Here is a 22,515-nt window from a genome sequence, read left to right on the forward strand (position 1 = left end):
GCCTTCCTTTTTCCCCCTCTTATATCCTTATCAGGTGGCTTGTGCATAGATCACTTCAAAACTACTTAAGTGGACAGAAGTCTGCATGAGACTATTCAGACATCTGTTCTCATGCAGACCAACTGATAAATAATGTAGCAACAACAGCTGCAGAGAATGGGCTAGCAGACTTATCAGATTTTCCAGTATTTTCTTTCACTGGAAAATTATAACCAGGTGTGATCTCTTGGATTGCTTAAAGCTCTCGGGATTTGGGGCTTATAGGAAAGCAGGACCAAGTGAGTAAAGAAAGAAAAATGTCTAGTACACCAGATGGGAGTTTAGGGTCAAAATATTTTAAACATTTAAATAAAGGTATGACACAGTGATAAAGAACATATCTGATAGATAATAAACAAAAAAGAGAAAGAAATATGAATACAGACATATAGATAAAAATAAAGTTTATCCATTTATATGTACTCTGTGTGTGTGTATATATATATAATAATTTTACTCCATGCTATTAGTGGTGATTATAGCTAATTTTTGTCTGTATAGTTAAATTTTTCAAGAATAAGTATTGATTCTATAATAAGAAATATATATCAATTATTTTTAAATTTAGATAGAATTATCTTATTCCAAAAAAAGTGTTCAAAAAGAAAGAAAGTATTTTTGAAAGTGCTAACCCTTTGTAGGTATTTGTATGGAGTGAGCTAACTAATCTCTGGGCCACTGGTCTTCTGCAGGTGAAATAATTATTTTTAGTGATAATTTATGAATTTCTGTTATTTTGTATAAATTATCACTGCTGTTATAGTTTATGTAAGAATTAACAAAATAAGTGTTCTATTATCCTTATGGCCTCAACCCTTAACGCTTTCTTGCCTGAGACATCTCATGTGTTAACTCAACTTGTCAAGTTTGGAGTTTTCTCTTGTTGATATGTGAGGACATCAGACAGTATCCCAGCCTCAGATTCCTGTGGGGGAACAAAAGAAAGAAAAAAAGTCAAAACAGAATTTGCTTACTTTCAGATTTTCTTCTGATTTTGATGCATGCCTCAAAGAATCAGAAAAAAAAGTATATTTTATAAAATAACCTATTTAGTAGATCTGATTTAGGGCTATAAAATGTGGAAATAATTAATATTTACTTTTCCATAATAAAAATACACATTACTTCTGCAAGATGCAAGAGATAAGTTTCTCTGGTAACCCTATATAGTCTCATTTCAGAGAGCTAAAGTTCATATCAACATGGTTGTTCCTTAAAGGAAACACTTAAGATATCTGCCTTGCTTTGTGTACAGGGTAGAGGGGGCAGCAGGGGAGAGTGGTGACTTTATGTAGTTCCATACAGTATGGAATACAAGGAAAGGGCAGTGAAGAACAAGGGAGAAAGCCTCATCCATCTGCCTCCTATCTTTTCCTTCATAAGTGAAATATACCTACCGCCTTCCCAGAAGCACTTGTATTACTGAGGTTATGGATGATGAAGTACTAACTTTAAGGTGAAGGTTGAAGGAGTGTGTAAGACTGTCTGAAATATCTGCTTAGTGGCCTAGGATTTATATCTAAAGTACCAAATCGCATAATTGATACTACCCGATTCATCTGTCAGAGCCAAATTTAAAGATTAGTCAGGACTCGTCTGTGCCTCAGTTTCCTTATTTGTAAAATAATAATCACTGAGTAATTTTTAGAATAAAATAGAACAACGCATATATAATATTTCTTAGCACATAATGCTCATCTAATAATACCTGTTGTTGTTGTTATGTGCTTCCCAGGCATTGTGTTCGGTGAGTTGAGAAAAGGTGGGGTCATGAAAAGGAAAGGATATTGCATAATAACTTGAAAAGTGACCAAATGAGAAGAAAAACATTTTCATTTGTTATCTGAGAAGCTTACCCGAAATTTACATTTTCAAAGAGAAAAGTGGACAAGTACACCTTTGTACATACATTCCTAAAGCAAGAGTTCACACATTCTTGTACCATCCTCTCAACTGGCATTTCTTCTTAGTCCCAAGAAAAACCACTTGGAGGCTACTACTCAGGGTTCAACATTGGGCTTCTATAAAAGCAGAAGTCAGGCTTAACATCCCAATAACTAGAGAAGTAATTCTGTTCATTAAGGGAAATTCTAGGGGTGTAGTGTTATAATTAGTATAATAATTATTATTATGGTAGAGGAAATAGCATGAGCTGAATGTTGAAAGTTGAGCAGGTTTTCATCAGTTGAATTTGAAGCCCTGAGGAGGTGAGAATTATTGGAGGGGTGTTTAGGAAGACAGAGCTGTGTGAACAACAGCAGAGAGGCGTGAAAGGGCATTAGGCTTTAAAAAGCATTAAGTCACTTTTTGGTGCTTAAACATAGGGTTTGAAGAAGGGTGACAGAGAGAAAAAGTCCAGAAAGACTAGGAAGAGTCACATCTCACAAGGTCTTCCAGACTCAAGGAAAGTTGGATTTTGCTTTCATAGCTAATGGGAAATTATGGCAGAATACTCAAGAGAGGAAGACTTGAACAGTATGACAAGAAGCCAAGTGAGTAATAATCAGAGCTGAAACTAAGTAGTATCAGTGGAGATAAAATGGAGAATACAAATACAAGTGAAGGTAAGAATATATACTTAGAAGTAGTTTAAAAAATTTTTAAAAAGCACGGATTTCTTCCAATTAAAACTTTTATTTATATGAGATGTTTTACAAAATTATTTAAAACATGACATCATAGTTGGTTATACATTTAGCTATTTGTTTTTACTGAAAATAAAAGGATTACATGAAATTAGGACTTTTTCAGAAAGTGGTATGACAGGATTCTTCTGTCTATAATCCTGGAACCTGGCAGAGATGCTGAGCCCCCAAAACATCAGTTCCAACTCAGAGATCAGTATTTAGACCTACCTCAGAGGAAGGTCCTAGATAACCTGTTATTATACAGGGCTGGTACAGAATGAAGTCTCAAATTTCTAAAATTAATATTCATACTTTAATGTAAGTAAACTTTAGGTAACTCAGTTTTAGGCACTCCTCTAATTTAGGAGCTTTAATAGTGTTGAGAAGGAGATATCTAGACCTGCAATTGGTTTAAAACAACTCTACAGAATCATACAGATTCTGAAACAAATAGTGTTTACAGATATAGGGTAAAATTACCCCCATGGTGTATATTTTCAAAGTCATATTGCACTGCCCTGACAGGTTCCTTTCTTGGTACCAAACATGTAATTGACTGGGTCTCTTCGCCCCCCACCCAGACCCCATGTAGCAAAATTCCATTCTGGATACCATTTCCTATGCCAGTTAAGGGTTTGTTACAAGTTAAAGAGTTTTTTTTTTTTTAAAGCCACCCAGATATTTTAGGAAACAACCCAGAACGAAAGCATTAATAATAAAAATCAAATCAGTGTCCTGTATATCAAAGCACCACATCTAAAAAGTCAAGGATGTAAAAAGTGACCTTTACATTTTATAACAATACACAGTGTTTATTGATTTCAAAAAAGTATCAGAGAAAATAGCAACCTTTAAACATTCATTAAAATGAATAGAAAGATTTTTTTTAGAAAAAGTGCTTATTCAGAGTTTAGTGAACACACAAATACCATTGACTGCAATTCTATGTTATAGTACATTTTACTTTCTATAACTGTAAAAATAAGCTAAAACATAGGAGTATGATTTAATCTATATTTCTAGCCCTACTCAATATGTAATTATAGATTAGCTATAAATTTCCACTCAAGTGAAATGCAAGAGGAATATAATTTATAGCCTTTTTAAAGAAGTATATGCCTAAAGCCTGAATAATCCAGTATTAATCTATTATAATATACTCAACTTAGACGTACTCATCTCTCTTACAATGTTGTCTTGTAAATGATGCAATGAGTTGAAAGACTGGTCCTGGTTCAAGAGGAAATCCTGATAAAAATGGATATAAAACCCCACTAAGAAACACAAGCATGTTTCAAAGAGAAATCTGAAAGCCCAAATCATTATTCACAGTCTATTATTAATTACAATTTGAGATATATTACCAGTTACTTCTAGGTTGTAAATATGTCTCACCAATGACAATCTTGTACAAACATATCAGAAAAACAATGGGCAACTCCTGAAAGTCACTGGACGATAAAACATAGTTACATTTGGTTTCAGAAGATTCGGAAAAGATTAGATTAGGGGAAAATGTATTATTTAATTAAAACCACTTAAAATAATTCTGGTGGGCCTCAAAGCAAGTGGCCATGTTGGTTACATGCATTTTGCTCTCAGGTTTAAGACACAAAGGTCTCCATTTCTCTAAGAGAACTGCTTTTCCGGCAAGACATACTCTCTCTTTTCCCTTGGAGCCAAGTAATTGGAGCCCTAAACACACTGCGGAGCTTCTGTTGGAACCGGTTTCCAACAAAACAATAGAGAAATGGATTAACGCAGCTGTTGGTGAATCCCAGGAGGATGGCAAAAGGAAGTGCCAGGTCAATGACTGCTATAACTTCACAGCTATTAATGACACCCATCCAGGCCAGAGCATCCAGGAAGGTCAGAACATGGAAGGGAAGCCAGCAAATGATGAAGGCCAGAACAACAGCAGCTGCCATCTTCAGGACTTGGTCTCGGGTTATCCTGTTCTTCCCATAGCTATTCGTCTTCAGTAAGTGTTTTCTAATTCCAAAATAGCATGTTGCTATGAATATTAAAGGGATAATAAAACCAAGGATATTTTTCATTAAGGCAATCCCAGCTGACCATTGGGCATATTTCTCAGGTGGGAAAGCCATAATGCAAGCATTCACTCCTAAGTATTCAATGGTTCTGACATCTCGAAAATAAAATGTTGGCAATGAGGACAAACAGGCCATACACCAAACAAGGGGAACTATATAAGATGCTTGCCAGGGATTTCTTCTTTGAGACAGAAAGGGGTAGATAACGGATTGGTACCTATCAACACTCATACAGGTGATAAAAAAAATGCTTGCAAACATGTTCAGAGTAAGAAAAGAACCAAAAACTTTGCACATCACAGGTCCGAAGAGCCAGTCATATCTATAAGAATAATAGGTTGCCCAGAGAGGAAGAGTAGCCAAAAGGAGTAAGTCAGCCACAGCAAGGTTGAAGATGTAAATGCTAGAAACCTTTTTAGGACCCTTTTGACAACAAAACAGTGTAACCACAACAATATTGACCAGAAATCCAATTACAAATATAATGTAGTAGAGAATAGGAATTGCATCTAAATGCTTATCTGATGGTTTCTGTGAACAGTTCAAGGTAGACTCATTGTTGCCAGAGATGTTCACAAGCCCGAAGTGAAGACTGCTAGTAATGCTTTTGCTAGTAGTGGCAAGGGTGGAGTTGCCCTTCATATTGAAATGTCAGCAGCTCCTAGTTCTTATGCCTTCTGTGGAGGAAAAAATAGAACTCTTAGAACACATACAGAGCTGAGGACATCCTTGAATCCTTAGCATTTTGAAAGTTTGTCAAAAGCAAAAAGAAGTGAGTGATTATAGAAAACATTATGAAACAGAGCCATGCCTTGTAAAATAAGAATGGATTTTACCGCTTGAAAAAGGAGAAATACTTTTCTTAATAGTAGAAAAAAGTAAATCATTTCAGAGATTGAAAGTTCTGAACAAAACTACCTTTTGCCCATCTTTTCTATGATGTTTTTGAAAGGTTTAAAGAAAATTAATATTTCAAAAGATTAGTCAGGGCAGGAAATATGTGAAACAAATAAGAAACCTAGAGGTAAGAAAAGTTAATCTTTCAGAAAACACTTGAGCATATATCTCTGTTTGTATACTTTCTAGAAACCACACTGCTGCCTGCTATTGCATAGAGAAATGCTCTATTTAAGTAACTAATTACATACAAATCACTACAACTATGGAAAATATAAGTAACGTAAGCAAAGGAAAACGTAAGTATATAAAAAACTGAAAGAGAATATGCCAAAGGAACATATTGTGATGAGGAATCATGGTTTTTCTTTAATAATTAAAAATAATTCCTTTAGTTTTACTTTTCTATTGTTTTCACAACAATAAAATGGTTAAGAAGTTATGAAATATATTTCTATTTCTAAGTCTTCTCCTTCTAATAAAGAATATTAGTTTTAGACATTGATATCTAATTTTGGTCTATTTCATATATAAACAATCCATTTTCAATTAAAGCAGATAAAGAAAAAAACAGTCAAACCTATTTTAGGTTCAAGTAGAAGTAATTTATATTGCTCAATGAAATGAGAATTGAACATTAATGATTAATCATGATATAGTCTTATCATTTTTCTTTTGCTCTCTTTTCAGTTTAACAAAACTGAATAGCCGTGGCTCTCAAATGTTGCAGTGTTCAGGTTCTTGTGATTTTTTTCACTAGAAATATTATTTTAAAAGCAAAAAAACACACATTAGCTAAAAGTAAGCATACTAAGGAAACACTATTTACTTTAGATAGTTTCAAAATACATGCAAATAAACTACCCAATTAAAAGTATAATCTCCAAAGAACCTCCTAATAAAGAGCAAAACTTTTATTTTGGACTAAAGCTTTTTCTTTTGACCTAACAAATTAACATAGAAGAATCAATAATAAATTCCACTTGAAGACTTACTGGTTGTTGAAGTTTAAAGCAGTAATCATAAATCAGCTTGCTTAGTGCCTAAACACACTCCTGTAAGAGAAACAGCAGCTAAATAATTCAGGAGTTTTACAAAATACAGTGTTAAAACACAGGAAAAACAGAAGTTCATCCATAAAAAATACTTTCATTTAATGTATGTTCTACTTTCCAAGTAAATTATATACAAGTTGTTCATACTTACCTTAAAAATTAAGGCTGCAGAATGCTTTGAATTCTGTGCTTACTCGTTCTCTCAGACGCTGGGACGTAATAGCACCAGATCTCTGGTTTCCTTCTTATATGTTTGGTCTGTCCACTGGGAGCCTTCAACCTACATAATTCTAGGGCTGACTTATGAACACTTGCCAGCTTTCCAGAGAGGTTTTTTTTTTTTTTTTGTCTGCAAAACATTAATCTGAAATTCTCACTGTCTCCAATCATAACAGCTCATTCAAATAAATCTCAAACAAAAAAATGAAGTTTCCACTAATGTGTTAGATAATTTTGAAGTCAGTGGCTTACTTTAAGAGAAGAACATAATAATTATTTATAAAATTTTCTCTTTCTTTTTTCCTAATATTGGCATTCTAATAGAAATTAATGAGTAGAGACTAGGAAATTTATTATAGTAGCAAAGTCTTTGTTCATCATCTTTTACAACCTTCATTACTTTCTGAAAATTTTATCCCTGTTTATTAAAGAATGGTAGCAATTTTACTTGAAGTCTACAACTTCTAAAATTTCTCCTTTGCTTTATGTGGTTTTTGTTGGCTTCTTGCTGGAGGGTTGGAGATTGCAGGAATATAATTTTTACGTGATGGAGAAGAGGTTTAGTCCTCCTTGCATAGGTCTCTGTCATATTTGTAGTTTAAATACAAAGCACAAAAAGTGAAGAAGGATTAGGTGACTATTTCAACATAGATCACTGTTGCTGCTGTTTCTTGTGGCAGTGGGGGCAATAAACTACACAACCAATCCAACAGAAGCAAGAGTGACAAAATGAAGAAAGATAAGAACAGGTGATAGTAGTGATAATACTAGCTGACAATACATGTTATGTGCCAAACACTGTGATGAGTTATTTATCATCAATAATTTAATAGAGAGGCAGTATAACACACTGGTTAGTAAATAGCCTCTGGGATCTAACTACCTGGATTTACAAACCCAGCTCTACCACTTACTAATTCTGACCTTGGCCAAGTTACTTTATTTCTCCATGTCTCAGTTTCTCATCTGAGAAATGAGAATGATATAAATTACCTACATCATAGGGTAGGAATTTTAAATAAGCTAATGGAAAATTAAATGAGCTAATATGTTTAAAGTGCCTAAAATCATGCCTAGCATATGGTAGGTGCTATTACAAGCTATTCATTTTAGCCCCCACTTTACAAATCAGGAAACTAGGACTCATAGAGTTTAATAACTTTTCTGAGATCATACAGCTATTAAATGAAGACACTTGCATTTAAATCAAAGGAAACTAATATCAGAACTCATTCTGTTTAGCCTCTATACCACAAGAGGAAGCACTAGATGGTCCCTTAATCTCACTCTTTGTCTTGGCAAAAAGGAAACGTAGCATTTACAGAAAATCACTGATGACCATTCATAATCTTTCACAAAATCATCAAAGAAGGGGAAAAGAATTGGAAGAACTGTTATGTGGGGAAAAGTATTTTTCTTAATTGTATTGCCCAATTGGAGACCATAGGAAGGAGAAACTTGTGACTAGATAGCTTTCTGTAGTTAGTACAGAAAACCAGAGAACCTAGAACACATTTTAAATGGGCAAAAAGATTCAAGTTATTCCTGCGGATCGTATTTTTCAGATAAGCAGTAAGGGCGCGCCTGTCCGTGCTGCAGGCCACAGGTAAAGGATGAGGGCAGGCTCTGAGGAAGTAGCTGGGCACCTAAGTATGGAGTTCAGCAGAACAAGGAAGGAGAAGTCAGTGTTGATGACAGAAGACAAAATTGCAAATGGCATGAGACAAAGCACATGACTTTTGATATTTGTCTGTTTCTCCATTAATATTGAAGTCAATACTGTAGCACACAGGCAGATGAGATCAGTGAGAAGTCATCGTTGTGTGAAAAATACAGTAGGATTCAAAGGTTTCATAGACCATCTTAAAGTTTCTTTTGGTGAACAGTTTGAACATAGTCAAAATTCCCCTAATAAATGTATGCACCATTTTACTAAATCTCAAAATATTTGTGTCCTATGCTCTGGACAGATTCAGTTGAGGCTGAGGCTCTGTTAAAATGATAGAAAACTTATGTTTTGGAAACAAATGAGGGGGCACATATGTTTATCAGCAGGAAAGCTGACATGGAAACTGTTTTCTCTCATTGTTTAAACCTGGTTTCTCCCTCCATTTCAAATGTTTGTTTTTGCCACATAAAGGGGAATTTTCCAGGCCAGGGCCTCCCAAGTGGTCACAATGGGTCAGATTCTCACCCTGCTCTTTTTTTTTGTCCCCTCTTATGCCCCTTGCAAAGAAACAGCCAGGAGGTGAGCTATAAAATTATGAGAACAAACTACAGGCTTGTCTCCAGAAGACCTAGCCTTGAACACCCACAAGGAACAGGGGATCTTGTCTAGAGCTTTTGTCCTTCATTAGAGTAAGTTCTGACGTAAATAAAGTTTAAAGAGGTACATATTTCCCAGAAGATTAAAGGGCCATTTACTCTGCATCTTCATAATCTTAGGAGTAAATTTTTTCACAAGTCAAAGAAAAATTTTGTAACTGTAGAGAATTAACAAAAAAAGTTTATAAAAGGAATAGCAATAATATTGACACCACTTGAAGAAAGAAATACTGTATATTATTGATTCAGCAAAGAACTCCCAGTTAAACCAACAATGTAAATACGCTTGAGAGTCAAATAAATGTCAGTCCTGGGAAGCAGTACAACACAAAAAGTTCATTCTCCTGGGAGTAGGGAATACTTTTTCTGCTGGTAGACTTACTTTAAAAAGTTTCAGGTCATTTGAATAAATTATGCAGCTCTGTAGGACAAGTGTAGCTGAGCTAGCAGAATTAAATAGTAAATCACATTAAATTAACTTTTTTCTAATGAATACCTGTTGTTTATTGTGAGATTACTTAACAGTAAATTTTAAAGGACTAAGCTAAAAAAGTAAATGTTCTTGGGAGGAATTCTTCCTCTGCTAGAAGGTTACAGAGTTCAGAACAAATTTTATTTGCCCCCTCACCTCCACCCACATACACAGATGAAACTTCAAAGGAGAAAAGAAATACATAAATGCAAAAATTAGCAAAACTTCTAGACATAAGTGCCCTGGTTATAGAGGTAAAGATTAGAGGTACAGATTATGGAATGATTTTAATACATATGGGTCTTCCTTTTTAATCTAGGTCTTTCAGAGTCAATTTAACTTTCCCCAACCACAGCCACCACACTGAGTGCCAACATCATTACCACTTCTCTCAACTTCAATACACACACACATCACTCACACCCATAGACCCACATACGTACTTTATACCAACCTTTCTTTAATTCACTTACCCATTGAGTAGCCATGCTTTAATTGTCACTGGACTTTTCCTAACCTGGGGGTCTATAAAAGGAGGGTAGTTAAGAAGATTGCCCATTATTGATGAATCTTTGCATATTATTTTTGTGCCTCTCGGTGAAATGTCACAATGAAAGCAAATGGAAAAAAATAAGACTTTTTATTCAGAAATAGCAATCAGATTGGCCATTTTTAGAAACCAGCTTAAAATTCAGTGAAATGCCCAACATGAGTGATTATTTGCATTCCACTACCTCTTTATCTATGCATCACATGAAAAGTGACAGAGAGGAATGCTGAGTAAGTTAAGGTGGAACCGATGTAGTGAGATGAATGGATGTCAGACTCAGTACATTATTTTTTAAAATTTATTATTATTATTTATTTTTTATTATTATACTTTAAGTTCTAGGGTATATGTACACAATGTGCAGATTTGTTACATATGTCTACATGTGCCATGTTGGTGTGCCTAATGTAACTCGTCATTTACATTAGGTATATCTCCTAATGCTATACCTCCCCCTATCCCCTTCCCCCAGTAGGCCCTGGTGTGTGATGTTCCTTTCCCTGTGTCAAAGTGACCTCATTGTTCAATTCCCACCTATGAGTGAGAACATGCGGTGTTTGGTTTTCTGTTCTTGTGATAGTTTGCTGAGAATGATGGTTTCCAGCTACATCTGTGTCCCTACAAAGGACACAAACTCATCCTTTTTTTATGGCTGCATAGTATTCCATGGTGTATATGTGCCACATTTTCTTAATCCATTCTGTCACTGATGGACATTTGGGTTGATTCCAAGGCTTTGCTATTGTGAATAGTGCCGCAATGAACATACATGTGCATATGTCTTTATAGCAGCATGATTTATAATCCTTTGCATATATGCCAAGTAATGGGATGGCTGGTCAAATGGTACTTCTAGTTCTAGATCCTTGAGGAATCGCCATGGTGTTTTCCACAATGGTTCAACTAGTTTACAGTCCCACCAACAGTGTAAAAGTGTTCCTATTTCTCCACATCCTCTCCAGCACCTGTTGTTTCCTGATTTTTTAATGATTGTCATTCTAATTGGTGTGAGATGGTATCTCATTGTGGTTTTGATTTGCATTTCTCTGATGGCCAGTGATGATGAGCATTTTTTCATGTGTCTGTTGGCTGTATGAATGTCTTCTTTTGAAAAGTATCTGTTCATATCCTTTGCCCACTTTTTGATAGGGTTCTTTGACTTTTTCTTGTAAATTTGTTTGAGTTCTTTGTAGGTTCTGGATATTAGCCCTTTGTCAGACGAGTAGATTGCAAAAATTTTCTCTCATTCTGTAGGTTGTCTGTTCACTCTTATGGTAGTTTCTTTTTCTGTTGAGAAGCTCTTTAGTTTAAATAGATCCCATTTGTCAATTTTGGCTTTTGTTGCCGTTGCTTTTGGTGTTTTAGACATGAAGTCCTTGCCCATGCCTATGTCCTGAATGGTATTACCTAGGTTTTCCTCTAGGGTTTTTATAGTTTTAGGTCTAACATTTAAGTCTCTAATCCATCTTGAATTAATTTTCGTATAAGGAGTAAGGAAAGGATCCAGTTTCAGCTTTCCACTTATGGCTAGCCTGTTTTCCAAGCACCATTTATTAAATAGGGAATCCTTTCCCCATTTCTTGTTTTTCTCAGGTTTGTCAAAGATCAGATGGCTGTAGATGTGTGGTATTATTTCTGAGTGCTCTGTTCTGTTCCATCGGTCTATATCTCTGTTTTGGTACCAGTACCATGCTGTTTTGGTTACTGTAGCCTTGCAGTATAGTTTGAAGTCAGATAGCGTGATGCCTCCAGCTTTGTTCTTTTGGCTTAGGATTGTCTTGGCAATGCGGGCTCTTTTTTGGTTCCATATGAACTTTAAAGCAGTTTTTTCCAATTCTGTGAAGAAAGTCATTGGTAGCTTAATGGGGATGGCATTGAATCTATAAATTACACTGGGCAGTACGGCCATTTTCACAAAACTGATTCTTCCTATCCATGAGCATGGTATGTTCTTCCATTGGTTTGTGTCCTCTTTCATTTCACTGAGCAGTGGTTTGTAGTTCTCCTTGAAGAGGTCTTTTACATCCCTTGTAAGTTGGATTTCTAGGCGTTTTATTCTCTTTGAAGCTATTGTAATGGGAGTTCATTCATGATTTGGCTCTCTGTTTGTCTGATACTGGTGTATAAGAATGCTTGTGATTTTTGCACATTAATTTTGTATCCTGAGACTTTGCTGAAGTTGCTTATCAGCTTAAGGAGATTTTGGGCTGAGACAAAGGGGTTTTCTAAATATACAATCATGGCATCTGCAAACAGGGACAATTTGACTTCTTTTCCTAACCGAATACCCTTTATTTCTTTCTCTTGCCTGATTGCCCTAGCCAGAACTTCCAACACTATGTTGAGTAGGAATGGTGAGAGAGGGCATCCCTGTCTTGTATCAGTTTTCAAAGGGAATGCTTCCAGTTTTTACGCATTCTGTATGATATTGGCTGTGGATTTGTCATAAATAGCTCTTATTATTTTGAGGTACATTCCATCAATACCAAATTTATTGAGAGTTTTTAGCATGAAGGGCTGTTGAATTTTGTCAAAGGCCTTTTCTGCATCTATTGAGATAGTCATGTGGTTTTTGTCTTTGCTTCTGTTTATATGCTGGATTACGTTTATTGATTTCCATATGTTGAACCAAACTTGCACCCCAGGGATGAAGCCCACTTAATCATGGTGGATAAGCTTTTTAATGTGTTGCTGGTTTCGGTTGGCCAGTATTTTATTGAGGATTTTTGCATCGATGTTCATCAGGGATATTGGTCTAAAATTCTCTTTTTTTGTTGTGTCTCTGCCAGGCTTTGGTATCAGGATGATGTTGGCTTCATAAAATGAGTTAGGGAGGATTCCCTCTTTTTTTTATTGATTGAAATAGTGTCAAAAGCAATGGTACCAGCTCCTCATTGCACCTCTGATAGAATTCAACTGTGAATCCATCTGGTCCTGGACTTTTTTTGGTTGGTAGGCTATTCATTATTGCCTCAATTTCAGAGCCTGCCTTTGGTCTATTCAGGGATTCAAATTCTTTCTGGTTTAGTCTCAGGAAAGTGTAAGTGTCCAGGAAATTATCCATTTCTTCTAGGTTTTCTAGTTTATTTGTGTAGAGGTGTTTATAGTATTCTCTGATGGTAGTTTGTATTTCTGTGGGGTCAGTGGTGATATCCCCTTTATCATTTTTTATTGCGTCTCTTTGATTCTTCTCTCTTTTCTTCTTCATTAGTCTTGCTAGCAGTCTGTCAATTTTGTTGATCTTTTCAAACAACCAACTCCTGGATTCATTGATTTTTTGGAGGGTTTTTTGTGTCTCTATCTCCTTCAGTTCTGCTCTGATCTTAGTTATTTCTTGCCTTCTGCTAGCTTTTGAATGTGTTTGCTCTTGCTTCTCTAATTCTTTTAATTGTGATGTTAGGGTGTCAATTTTAGATCTTTTAAGCTTTCTCTTGTGGGCATTTAGTGCTATAAATTTCCCTCTACACACTACTTTAAATATGTCCCAGAGATTCTGGTATGTTGTATCTTTGTTTTCATTGGTTTCAAAGAACATCTTTATTTCTGCCTTCATTTCATTATGTACCCAGTAGTCATTCAGGAGCAGGTTGTTCAGTTTCCATGTAATTTAGCGGTTTTGATTGAATTTCTTCGTCCTGAGTTGTAGTTTCATTGCACTGTGGTCTCAGAGACAGTTTGTTATAATTTCTGTTCTTGTACATTTGCTGAGGTGTGCTTTACTTCCAATTATGTGGTCAATTTTGATATAAGTGACAAGTGGTGCTGAGAAGAATGTATATTCTGTTGATTTGGGGTGGAGAGTTCTGTAGATGTCTATTAAGTCCACTTGGTGCAGACTTGAGTTCCATTCCTGGATAACCTTGTTAACTTTCTGTCTCATTTATCTGTCTAATGTTGACATTGTGGTGTTAAAGTCTCCCATTATTATTGTATGGGAATCTAAGTCTCTTTGTAAGTCTCTAAGGACTTGTTTTGTCAATCTGGGTGCTCCTGTATTGGGTGCATATATATTTAGAATAGTTAGTTCTTCCTGTTGAATTGATCCCTTTGCCATTATGTAATGGCCTTCTTTGTCTCTTTTGATCTTTGATGGTTTAAAGTCTGTTTTATCAAAGACTAGGATTGCAATTCCTGCTTTTTTTGTTTTCCATTTGCTTGGTAGATCTTCCTCCTTTCCTTTATTTTGAGCTGATGTGTGTCTGTGCATGTGAGATGGGTCTTCTGAATACAGCAAACTGATGGGTCTTGACTCTTTATCCAATTTTCCAGTCTTTGTTTTTTAATTGGACCATTTAGTCCATTTATATTTAAGGTTAATATTGTTATGTGTGAACTTGTTCCTGTCATTGTAATATTAGCTGGTTATTTTGCTCATTAGTTGATGCAGTTTCTTCCTAGCATCGCCCTTACATTTTGACATGTTTTTGCAATGGCTGGTACCTGTTGTTCCTTTCCATGCTTAGTGCTTCCTTCAGGATCTCTTGTAGGGCAGGCCTGGTGAGGACAAAATCTCTAAACATTTGCTTGTCTGTAAAGGATTTTGTTTCTCCCTCACTCATGAAACTTAGTTTGGCTGGATATGAAATTCTGGGTTGAAAATTCTTTAAGAATGTTGAATATTGGTCCCCACTCTCTTCTGGCTTGTAGTTTTTGCCGAGAGATCTGCTGTTAGTCTGATGGGTTTCCCTTTGTTTGTAACCTGTCCTTTCTCTATGGCTGCCCTCAACATTTTTTCCTTCATTTCAACTTTGGTGACTCTGACAATTATGTGTCTTGGAGTTGCTCTTCTCAAGGAGTATCTCTGTGGCGTTCTCTGTATTTCCTGAATTTGAATGTTGGCCTGCCTTACTATGTTGGGGAAGTTCTCCTGGATGATATCCTGCAGAGTGTTTTCCAACTTGGTTCCCTTTTCCCCGTCACTTTCATGCACACCAATCAGACGTAGATTTGGTCTTTTCACATAATCCCATATTTCTCTGAGGCTTTTTTCATTTCTTTTTACTCTTTTTTCTCTACGTTTCTCTTCTTGCTACATTTCATTCATTTGATCTTCAATCACTGATAATCTTTCTTTCAGTTGATCAAGTCAGTTACTGCATCTTGTGTGTTTGTCACGTAGTTCTCGTGTTATGGTGTTGATATCTATCAGTTCTTTTAAGGTCTTCTCTGCATTGATTATTCTAGTTATTCATCCATCCTTTCTTTTTTCAAGGTTTTTAGTTTCTTTGCGCTGGTTACATAGTTCCTCCTTTAGCTCTGAGAAGTTTGATCGACTGGAGCCGCCTTCTCTCAACTCATCAAAGTCATTCTCCATCCAGCTTTGTTCCATTGCTGGCGATGAGCTGCATTCCTTTGGATGGGGAGATGTGCTCTGATTTTTTGAATCTCCAGCTTTTCTGCACTGTTTTTTCCCCATCTTTGTGGTTTTATCTGCCTTTGGTCTTTGATGATGGTGTCGTACTGATGGGGTTTTGGTGTGGGTGTCCTTTCTGTTTGTTAGTTTTCCTTCCAACAGTCAGGTCCCTCAGTTGCAGGTCTGTTGGAGTTTACTTGAGGTCCACTCCAGACACTGTTTGCCTGAGTATCAGCAGTGGAGGCTGCAGAAGATAGAATATTGATGAACAGCAAGTGTTGCTGTCTGATTCTTGCTCTGGAAACTTCATCTCAGGGTGTACCCAGCCGTGTGAGGTTTGCTGTGTCGGTCTGCACCTCAGTTGAAAATACAGAAACCACCCGTCTTCTGTGTCTCTCATGCTTGGAGCTGGAGGCTGGAGCTGTTCCTATTCGGCCATCTTGGGCACCACTGCCAGACTCAGTACGTTATTGAGACCAGCTGCTTCCAGCTGAATCTGGTCCCAAGAACATAAGGAGAAGGGAGAATTCCAATTTCCCTTTGCCCCAAAAACTGCTTCAGGCCTGAGCACCATGTTCAGACTAGAATCTTGCAAAAGGCACCCTAGTTCTAAAAAAAGAGCATTTCAAATGCTATATAACCCAACTGGTGGAAAAAAAATTTTAATGAAAATTATCTATATTTTTGTTTACATTCCAAATATCAGTTAAATGACTTGACATTTCCCCCACTGATATGACTATATTAAGTAGCTTGACTGAATTATCCAAAATGGCCTATTGACTAAATTGGCCAAATCAATGAGTTGTCTTGGAAATATTTAAAACACCACTGATAGGCAATGGGGAAGTTTTGTGGAGATGTTGTCAGAACTGTCATTGGGCAGTGGATCAACAAAATGTTAAGCTAGAGTTTGGTCCTCGAGCTTTAGGTATAGACATTGAACTTTCTCAGAATACCCAGGATCTCGGTGATGGCTCATGTCAATCAAATTCTCTCAAAACTGATATATATTTTGATTATTAATTTATTATTTTGCAATAGAGATATACTACTTTCCAGTGACCACAAATATTGTGTTCCTTATCTGAAGCACCCTCTTCATCTCCATCCCAATATTAAGAAACAAGGTAAATCTTGCTTGGTAACTTTGCAATCAGATCAGGAAAGCTGGTTACTGGGAACCTATTTTACTTTAGTTCTGGAAAATCTCTGTCAGGGATTATCACTCTGGTTGCCAAATTGACGAGCCCTCCAAACCATTCTCTCAATAGTTTTGCCTATCTGAACCCTGTTTTTCTGGTAGTCACCCCATTCTGTTGATATATTATTTGAAATATTACTATTATTGATGAAGCTCTAATTTAGACCCTGCCCAGGTAGCCTAGAAGTAATTAAAGATCAGCTTTGATTGATAGGACAAACTTTCAAAGTTGGAGATTAGAGAGAACAATCCCTCATCAAAGAGACAGGGAAAGAGGCAAAATAATCATCTCTTCAAAACTGATCGTCAATTCAGAGCAAATGGTTATTTAACTTTGTTTAAGGGAGTCATTTACCCCAACCACTTTTCAAGCTCCTAAAAGGATACAAAAACAAAAAACAGTTGTACAATTTTGGATGTTTTTGATTTTGAGCTGCAAAACAATTTAGAATTAAAAGATAGAACAAGATTACAGGAAGTTTGGGGTGGTATTCTGGGTGGATCTTGAGGTTTTTACTCCAAGGAAATGAAAACAGGAGTTTATCCCTAGGAATTATGAGAGTACTTGGGCTTTTAGATATTTACTCTACAGATATTTGAATTCATGATTTTCAATAAGCATTTGTAAAATGCAAAACTGGAAAGCAGAATTTTTATTGTAAATAATTTACAATGCACCCACAAAGAAAATAGCTCATACTTGGGTATCTAGAAGTTGATAGCATTCTTTACAATTATTTTATTGCATGTTGTTTCTGCAGTAACACTCGTATTTTTTATTGGTTATATTTTATATTGGTCACACAAATGAAATTCTTCTTTTTTTATTTTTTTTTTATTACTATACTTTAAGTTCTAGGGTACATGTGCATAACGTGCAGGCTTGTTACATATGTATACTTGTGCCATGTTGCTGTGCTGCACCCATCAACTTGCCAGCACCCATCAACTCATCATTTACATCAGGTATAACTTCCAATGCAATCCCTCCCCCCTCCCCCCCTCCCCCCTCCCCATAATAGGCCCTGGTGTGTGATATTCCCTGTCCCGAGTCCAAGTGATCTCATTGTTCAGTTCCCACCTATGAGTGAGAACATGCAATGTTTGGTTTTATGTTCTTGCGATAGTTTGCTGACAGTGATGGTTTCCAGCTGCATCCACATCCCTACAAGGGACACAAACTCATCCTTTTATATGGCTGCATAGTATTCCATCGTGTATATGTGTCATATTTTCTTAATCCAGTCTGTCACTAATGGACACTTGGGTTGATTCCAAGTCTTTGCTATTGTGAATAGTGTCGCAATGAACATACATGTGCATGTGTCTTTATAGCAGCATGATTTATAATCCTTTGGGTATATATCCAGTAATGGGATGACTAGGTCATATGGTACTTCTAGTTCTAGATCCTTGAAGAATCGCCTTACTGTTTTCCATAATAGTTGAACTAGTTTACAATCCCACCAACAGTGTAAAAGTGTTCCTGTTTCTCCACATCCTCTCCAGCACCTGTTCTTTCCTGACTTTTAAATGATTGCCATTCTAATTGGTGTGAGATGGTATCTCATTGTGGTTTTGATTCGCATTTTTCTGATGGCCAGTGATGATGAGCATTTTTTCATGTGTCTGTTGGCTGTATGAATGTCTTCTTTTGAGAAATGTCTGTTCATATCCCTTGCCCACTTTTTGATGGGGTTGTTTGTTTTTTTTCTTGTAAATTTGTTTGAGTTCCTTGTAGGTTCTGGATATTAGCCCTTTGTCAGATGAGTAGATTGCAAAAATTTTCTCCCATTCTGTAGGTTGTCTGTTCACTCTTATGGTAGTTTCTTTTTCTGTTAAGAAGCTCTTTAGTTTAAATAGATCCCATTTGTCAATTTTGGCTTTTGTTGCCGTTGCTTTTGGTGTTTTAGACATGAAGTCCTTGCCCATGCCTATGTCCTGAATGGTATTACCTAGGTTTTCCTCTAGGGTTTTTATGGTTTTAGGTCTAACATTTAAGTCTCTAATCTATCTTGAATTAATTTTTGTATAAGGAGTAAGGAAAGGATACAGTTTCAGCTTTTTACTTACGGCTAGCCTGTTTTCCCAGCACCATTTATTAAATAGGGAATCCTTTCCCCATTTCTTATTTTTCTCAGGTTTGTCAAAGATCAGATGGCTGTAGATGTGTGGTATTATTTCTGAGTGCTCTGTTCTGTTCCATCGGTCTATATCTCTGTTTTGGTACCAGTACCATGCTCTTTTGGTTACTGTAGCCTTGCAGTATAGTTTGAAGTCAGATAGTGTGATGCCTCCAGCTTTGTTCTTTTGGCTTAGGATTGTCTTGGCAATGCGGGCTCTTTTTTGGTTCCATATGAACTTTAAAGCAGTTTTTTCCAATTCTGTGAAGAAAGTCATTGGTAGCTTAATGGGGATGGCATTGAATCTATAAATTACACTGGGCAGTACGGCCATTTTCACAAAACTGATTCTTCCTATCCATGAGCATGGTATGTTCTTCCATTGGTTTGTGTCCTCTTTCATTTCACTGAGCAGTGGTTTGTAGTTCTCCTTGAAGAGGTCTTTTACATCCCTTGTAAGTTGGATTTCTAGGCATTTTATTCTCTTTGAAGCTATTGTAATGGGAGTTCATTCATGATTTGGCTCTCTGTTTGTCTGTTACTGGTGTATAAGAATGCTTGTGATTTTTGCACATTAATTTTATATCCTGAGACTTTGCTGAAGTTGCTTATCAGCTTAAGGAGATTTTGGGCTGAGACAAAGGGGTTTTCTAAATATACAATCATGGCATCTGCAACAGGGACACTTTAACTTCCTCTTTTCCTAACCGAATACACTTTATTTCTTTCTCTTGCCTGATTGCCCTAACCAGAACTTCCAACACTATGTTGAATAGGAGTGGTGAGAGAGGGCATCTCTGTCTTGTATCAGTTTTCCAAGGGAATGCTTCCAGTTTTTGCCCATTCAGTATGACATTGGCTGAGGGTTTGTCATAAATAGCTCTTATTATTTTGAGACACATTCCATCAATACCAAATTTATTGAGAGTTTTTAGCATGAAGGGCTGTTGAATTTTGTCAAAGGCCTTTTCTGCATCTATTGAGATAGTCATGTGGTTTTTGTCTTTGCTTCTGTTTATATGCTGGATTACGTTTATTGATTTCCATATGTTGAACCAACCTTGCATCCCAGGGATGAAGCCCACTTGATCATGGTAGATAAGCTTTTTGATGTGCTGCTGGATTCAGTTTGCCAGTATCTTATTGAGGATTTTTGCATCGATGTTCATCAGGGATATTGGTCTAAAATTCTCTTTTTTTGTTGTGTCTCTGCCAGGCTTTGGTATCAGGATGATGTTGGCCTCATAAAATGAGTTAGGGAGGATTCCCCCTTTTTCTATTGATTGGAATAGTTTCAGAAGGAATGGTACCAACTTCTCCTTGTACCTCTGGTAGAATTCAGCTGTGAATCCATCTGGTCCTGGACTTTTTTTGGTTGGTAGGCTATTCGTTATTGCCTCAATTTCAGAGCCTGCTATTGGTCTATTCAGGGATTCAAATTCTTCCTGTTTTAGTCTCAGGAGAGTGTAAGTGTCCAGGAAATTATCCATTTCTTCTAGGTTTTCTAGTTTATTTGTGTAGAGGTGTTTATAGTACTCTCTGATGGTAGTTTGTATTTCTGTGGGGTCGGTAGTGATATCCCCTTTATCATTTTTTATTGTATCTCTTTGATTCTTCTCTCTTTTCTTCTTTATGAGTCTTGCTAGTGGTCTATCAATTTTGTTGATCTTTTCAAACAACCAACTCCTGGATTCATTGATTTTTTGGAGGGTTTTTTGTGTCTCTATCTCCTTCAGTTCTGCTCTGATCTTAGTTATTTCTTGCCTTCTGCTAGCTTTCGAATGTGTTTGCTCTTGCTTCTCTAATTCTTTTAATTGTGATGTTAGGGTGTCAATTTTAGATCTTTCCAGCTTTCTCTTGTGGACATTTAGTGCTATAAATTTCCCTCTACACACTGCTTTAAATGTATCCCAGAGTTTCTGGTATGTTGTATCTTTGTTCTCATTGGTTTCAAAGAACATCTTTATTTCTGCCTTCATTTCATTATGTACCCTGTAGTCATTCAGGAGCAGGTTGTTCAGTTTCCATGTGATTTAGCGGTTTTGATTGAGTTTCTTCATCCTGAGTTCTAGTTTGATTACACTGTGGTCTGAGAGACAGTTTGTTATAATTTCTGTTCTTCTATATTTGCTGAGGAGTGCTTTACTTCCAATTATGTGGTCAATTTTGGAATAAATGTGATGTGGTGCTAAGAAGAATGTATATTCTGTTGATTTGGGGTGTAGAGTTCTGTAGATATCTATTAGGTCCGCTTGGTGCAGAGATGAGTTCAATTCCTGGATATCCTTGTTAACTTTCTGTCTAGTTGATCTGTCTAATGTTGACTTTGGGGTGTTGAAGTCTCGCATTATTATTGTATGAGAGTCTAAGTCTCTTTGTAAGTCTCTAAGGACTTGTTTTGTGAATCTGGGTGCTCCTGTATTGGGTGCATATATATTTAGGATAGTTAGCTCTTCCTGTTGAATTGATCCCTTTGCCATTATGTAATGGCCTTCTTTGTCTCTTTTGATCTTTAATGGTTTAAAGTCTGTTTTATTAGTGGCTAGGATTGCAACCCCTGCTTTTTTTGTTCTTCGTTTGCTTGGTAGATCTTCCTCTATCCCTTTATTTTGAGCTGATATGTGTCTCTGCATGTGAGATGGGTCTCCTGAATACAGGAAACTGATAGGTCTTGACTCTTTATCCAGTTTGCCAGTCTTTGTCTTTTAATTGGACCATTTAGTCCATTTATATTTAAGGTTAATATTGTTATGTGTGAACTTGATCCTGCCATTATGATATTAACTGGTTATTTTGCTCGTTAGTTGATGCAGTTTCTTCCTAGCATCGATGGTCTTTACATTTTGGCATGTTTTTGCAATGACTGGTACCGGTTGTTCTTTTCCATGTTTAGTGCTTCCTTCAGGGTCTCTTGTAAGGCAGGCCTGGTGGTGACAAAATCTCTAAGCATTTGCTTATCTATAAAGGATTTTATTTCTCCTTCACTTATGAAACTTAGTTTGGCTGGATATGAAATTCTGGGTTTAAAATTCTTTTCTTTAAGAATGTTGAATATTGGCCCCTACTCTCCTCTGTCTTGGAGAGTTTCTGCTGAGAGATCTGCTGTTAGTCTGATGAGCTTCCCTTTGTGAGTAACCTGACCTTTCTCTCTGGCTGCCCTTAACAGATTTTCCTTCATTTCAACTTTGGTGAATCTGACAATTATGTGTCTTGGAGTTGCTCTTCTCAAGGAGCATCTTTATGGCGTTCTCTGTATTTCCTGAATTTGAATGTTGGCCTGCCTTAGTAGGTTGGGGAAGTTCTCCTGGATGATATCCTGAAGAGTGTTTTCCAACTGGTTACATTTCCCCCTCACTTTCATGCACACCAATCAGACGTAGATATGGTCTTTTCACATAATCCCATACTTCTTGAAGGCTTTGTTTGTTTCTTTTTCCTCTTTTTTCTTTAGACTTCTCTTCTTGCTTCATTTCATTCATTTGATCCTCAATTGCTGGTACTCTTTCTTCCAGTTGATCAAGTCAGTTACTGAAGCTTGTACATTTGTCATGTATTTCTGTGTCATGGTTTTCATCTCTGTCAGTTCGTTTATGGCCT

At 36.5% G+C, this 22,515-nt stretch overlaps 1 protein-coding gene across 1 annotated transcript; it reads right to left on the reverse strand.

Moving 5' to 3' along the window:
- Window positions 1-2,654: 2,654 nt before the first annotated feature.
- Window positions 2,655-6,908, reverse strand: AGTR2 (angiotensin II receptor type 2). The gene is made up of 3 exons (XM_008019522.3): window positions 6,824-6,908; window positions 6,613-6,672; window positions 2,655-5,397 (listed from the first exon to the last, which is right to left on the reverse strand). Exon 3 carries the CDS (start codon window positions 5,360-5,362, stop codon window positions 4,271-4,273), a length of 1,092 nt encoding a protein of 363 aa, XP_008017713.1. The 5' UTR covers window positions 5,363-5,397; window positions 6,613-6,672; window positions 6,824-6,908; the 3' UTR covers window positions 2,655-4,270.
- Between the last annotated feature and the right edge of the window lie 15,607 nt (window positions 6,909-22,515).

Source organism: Chlorocebus sabaeus, chromosome X (genome assembly GCF_047675955.1).
Source record: "Chlorocebus sabaeus isolate Y175 chromosome X, mChlSab1.0.hap1, whole genome shotgun sequence".
In the NCBI taxonomy this organism is placed as follows: domain Eukaryota; kingdom Metazoa; phylum Chordata; class Mammalia; order Primates; family Cercopithecidae; genus Chlorocebus; species Chlorocebus sabaeus.

Coding starts and splice junctions, on each gene's coding strand:
- AGTR2 (XM_008019522.3), bottom strand. CDS start 5,362: ATGAAGGGCAACTCCACCCTTGCCACTACTAGCAAAAGCATTACTAGC.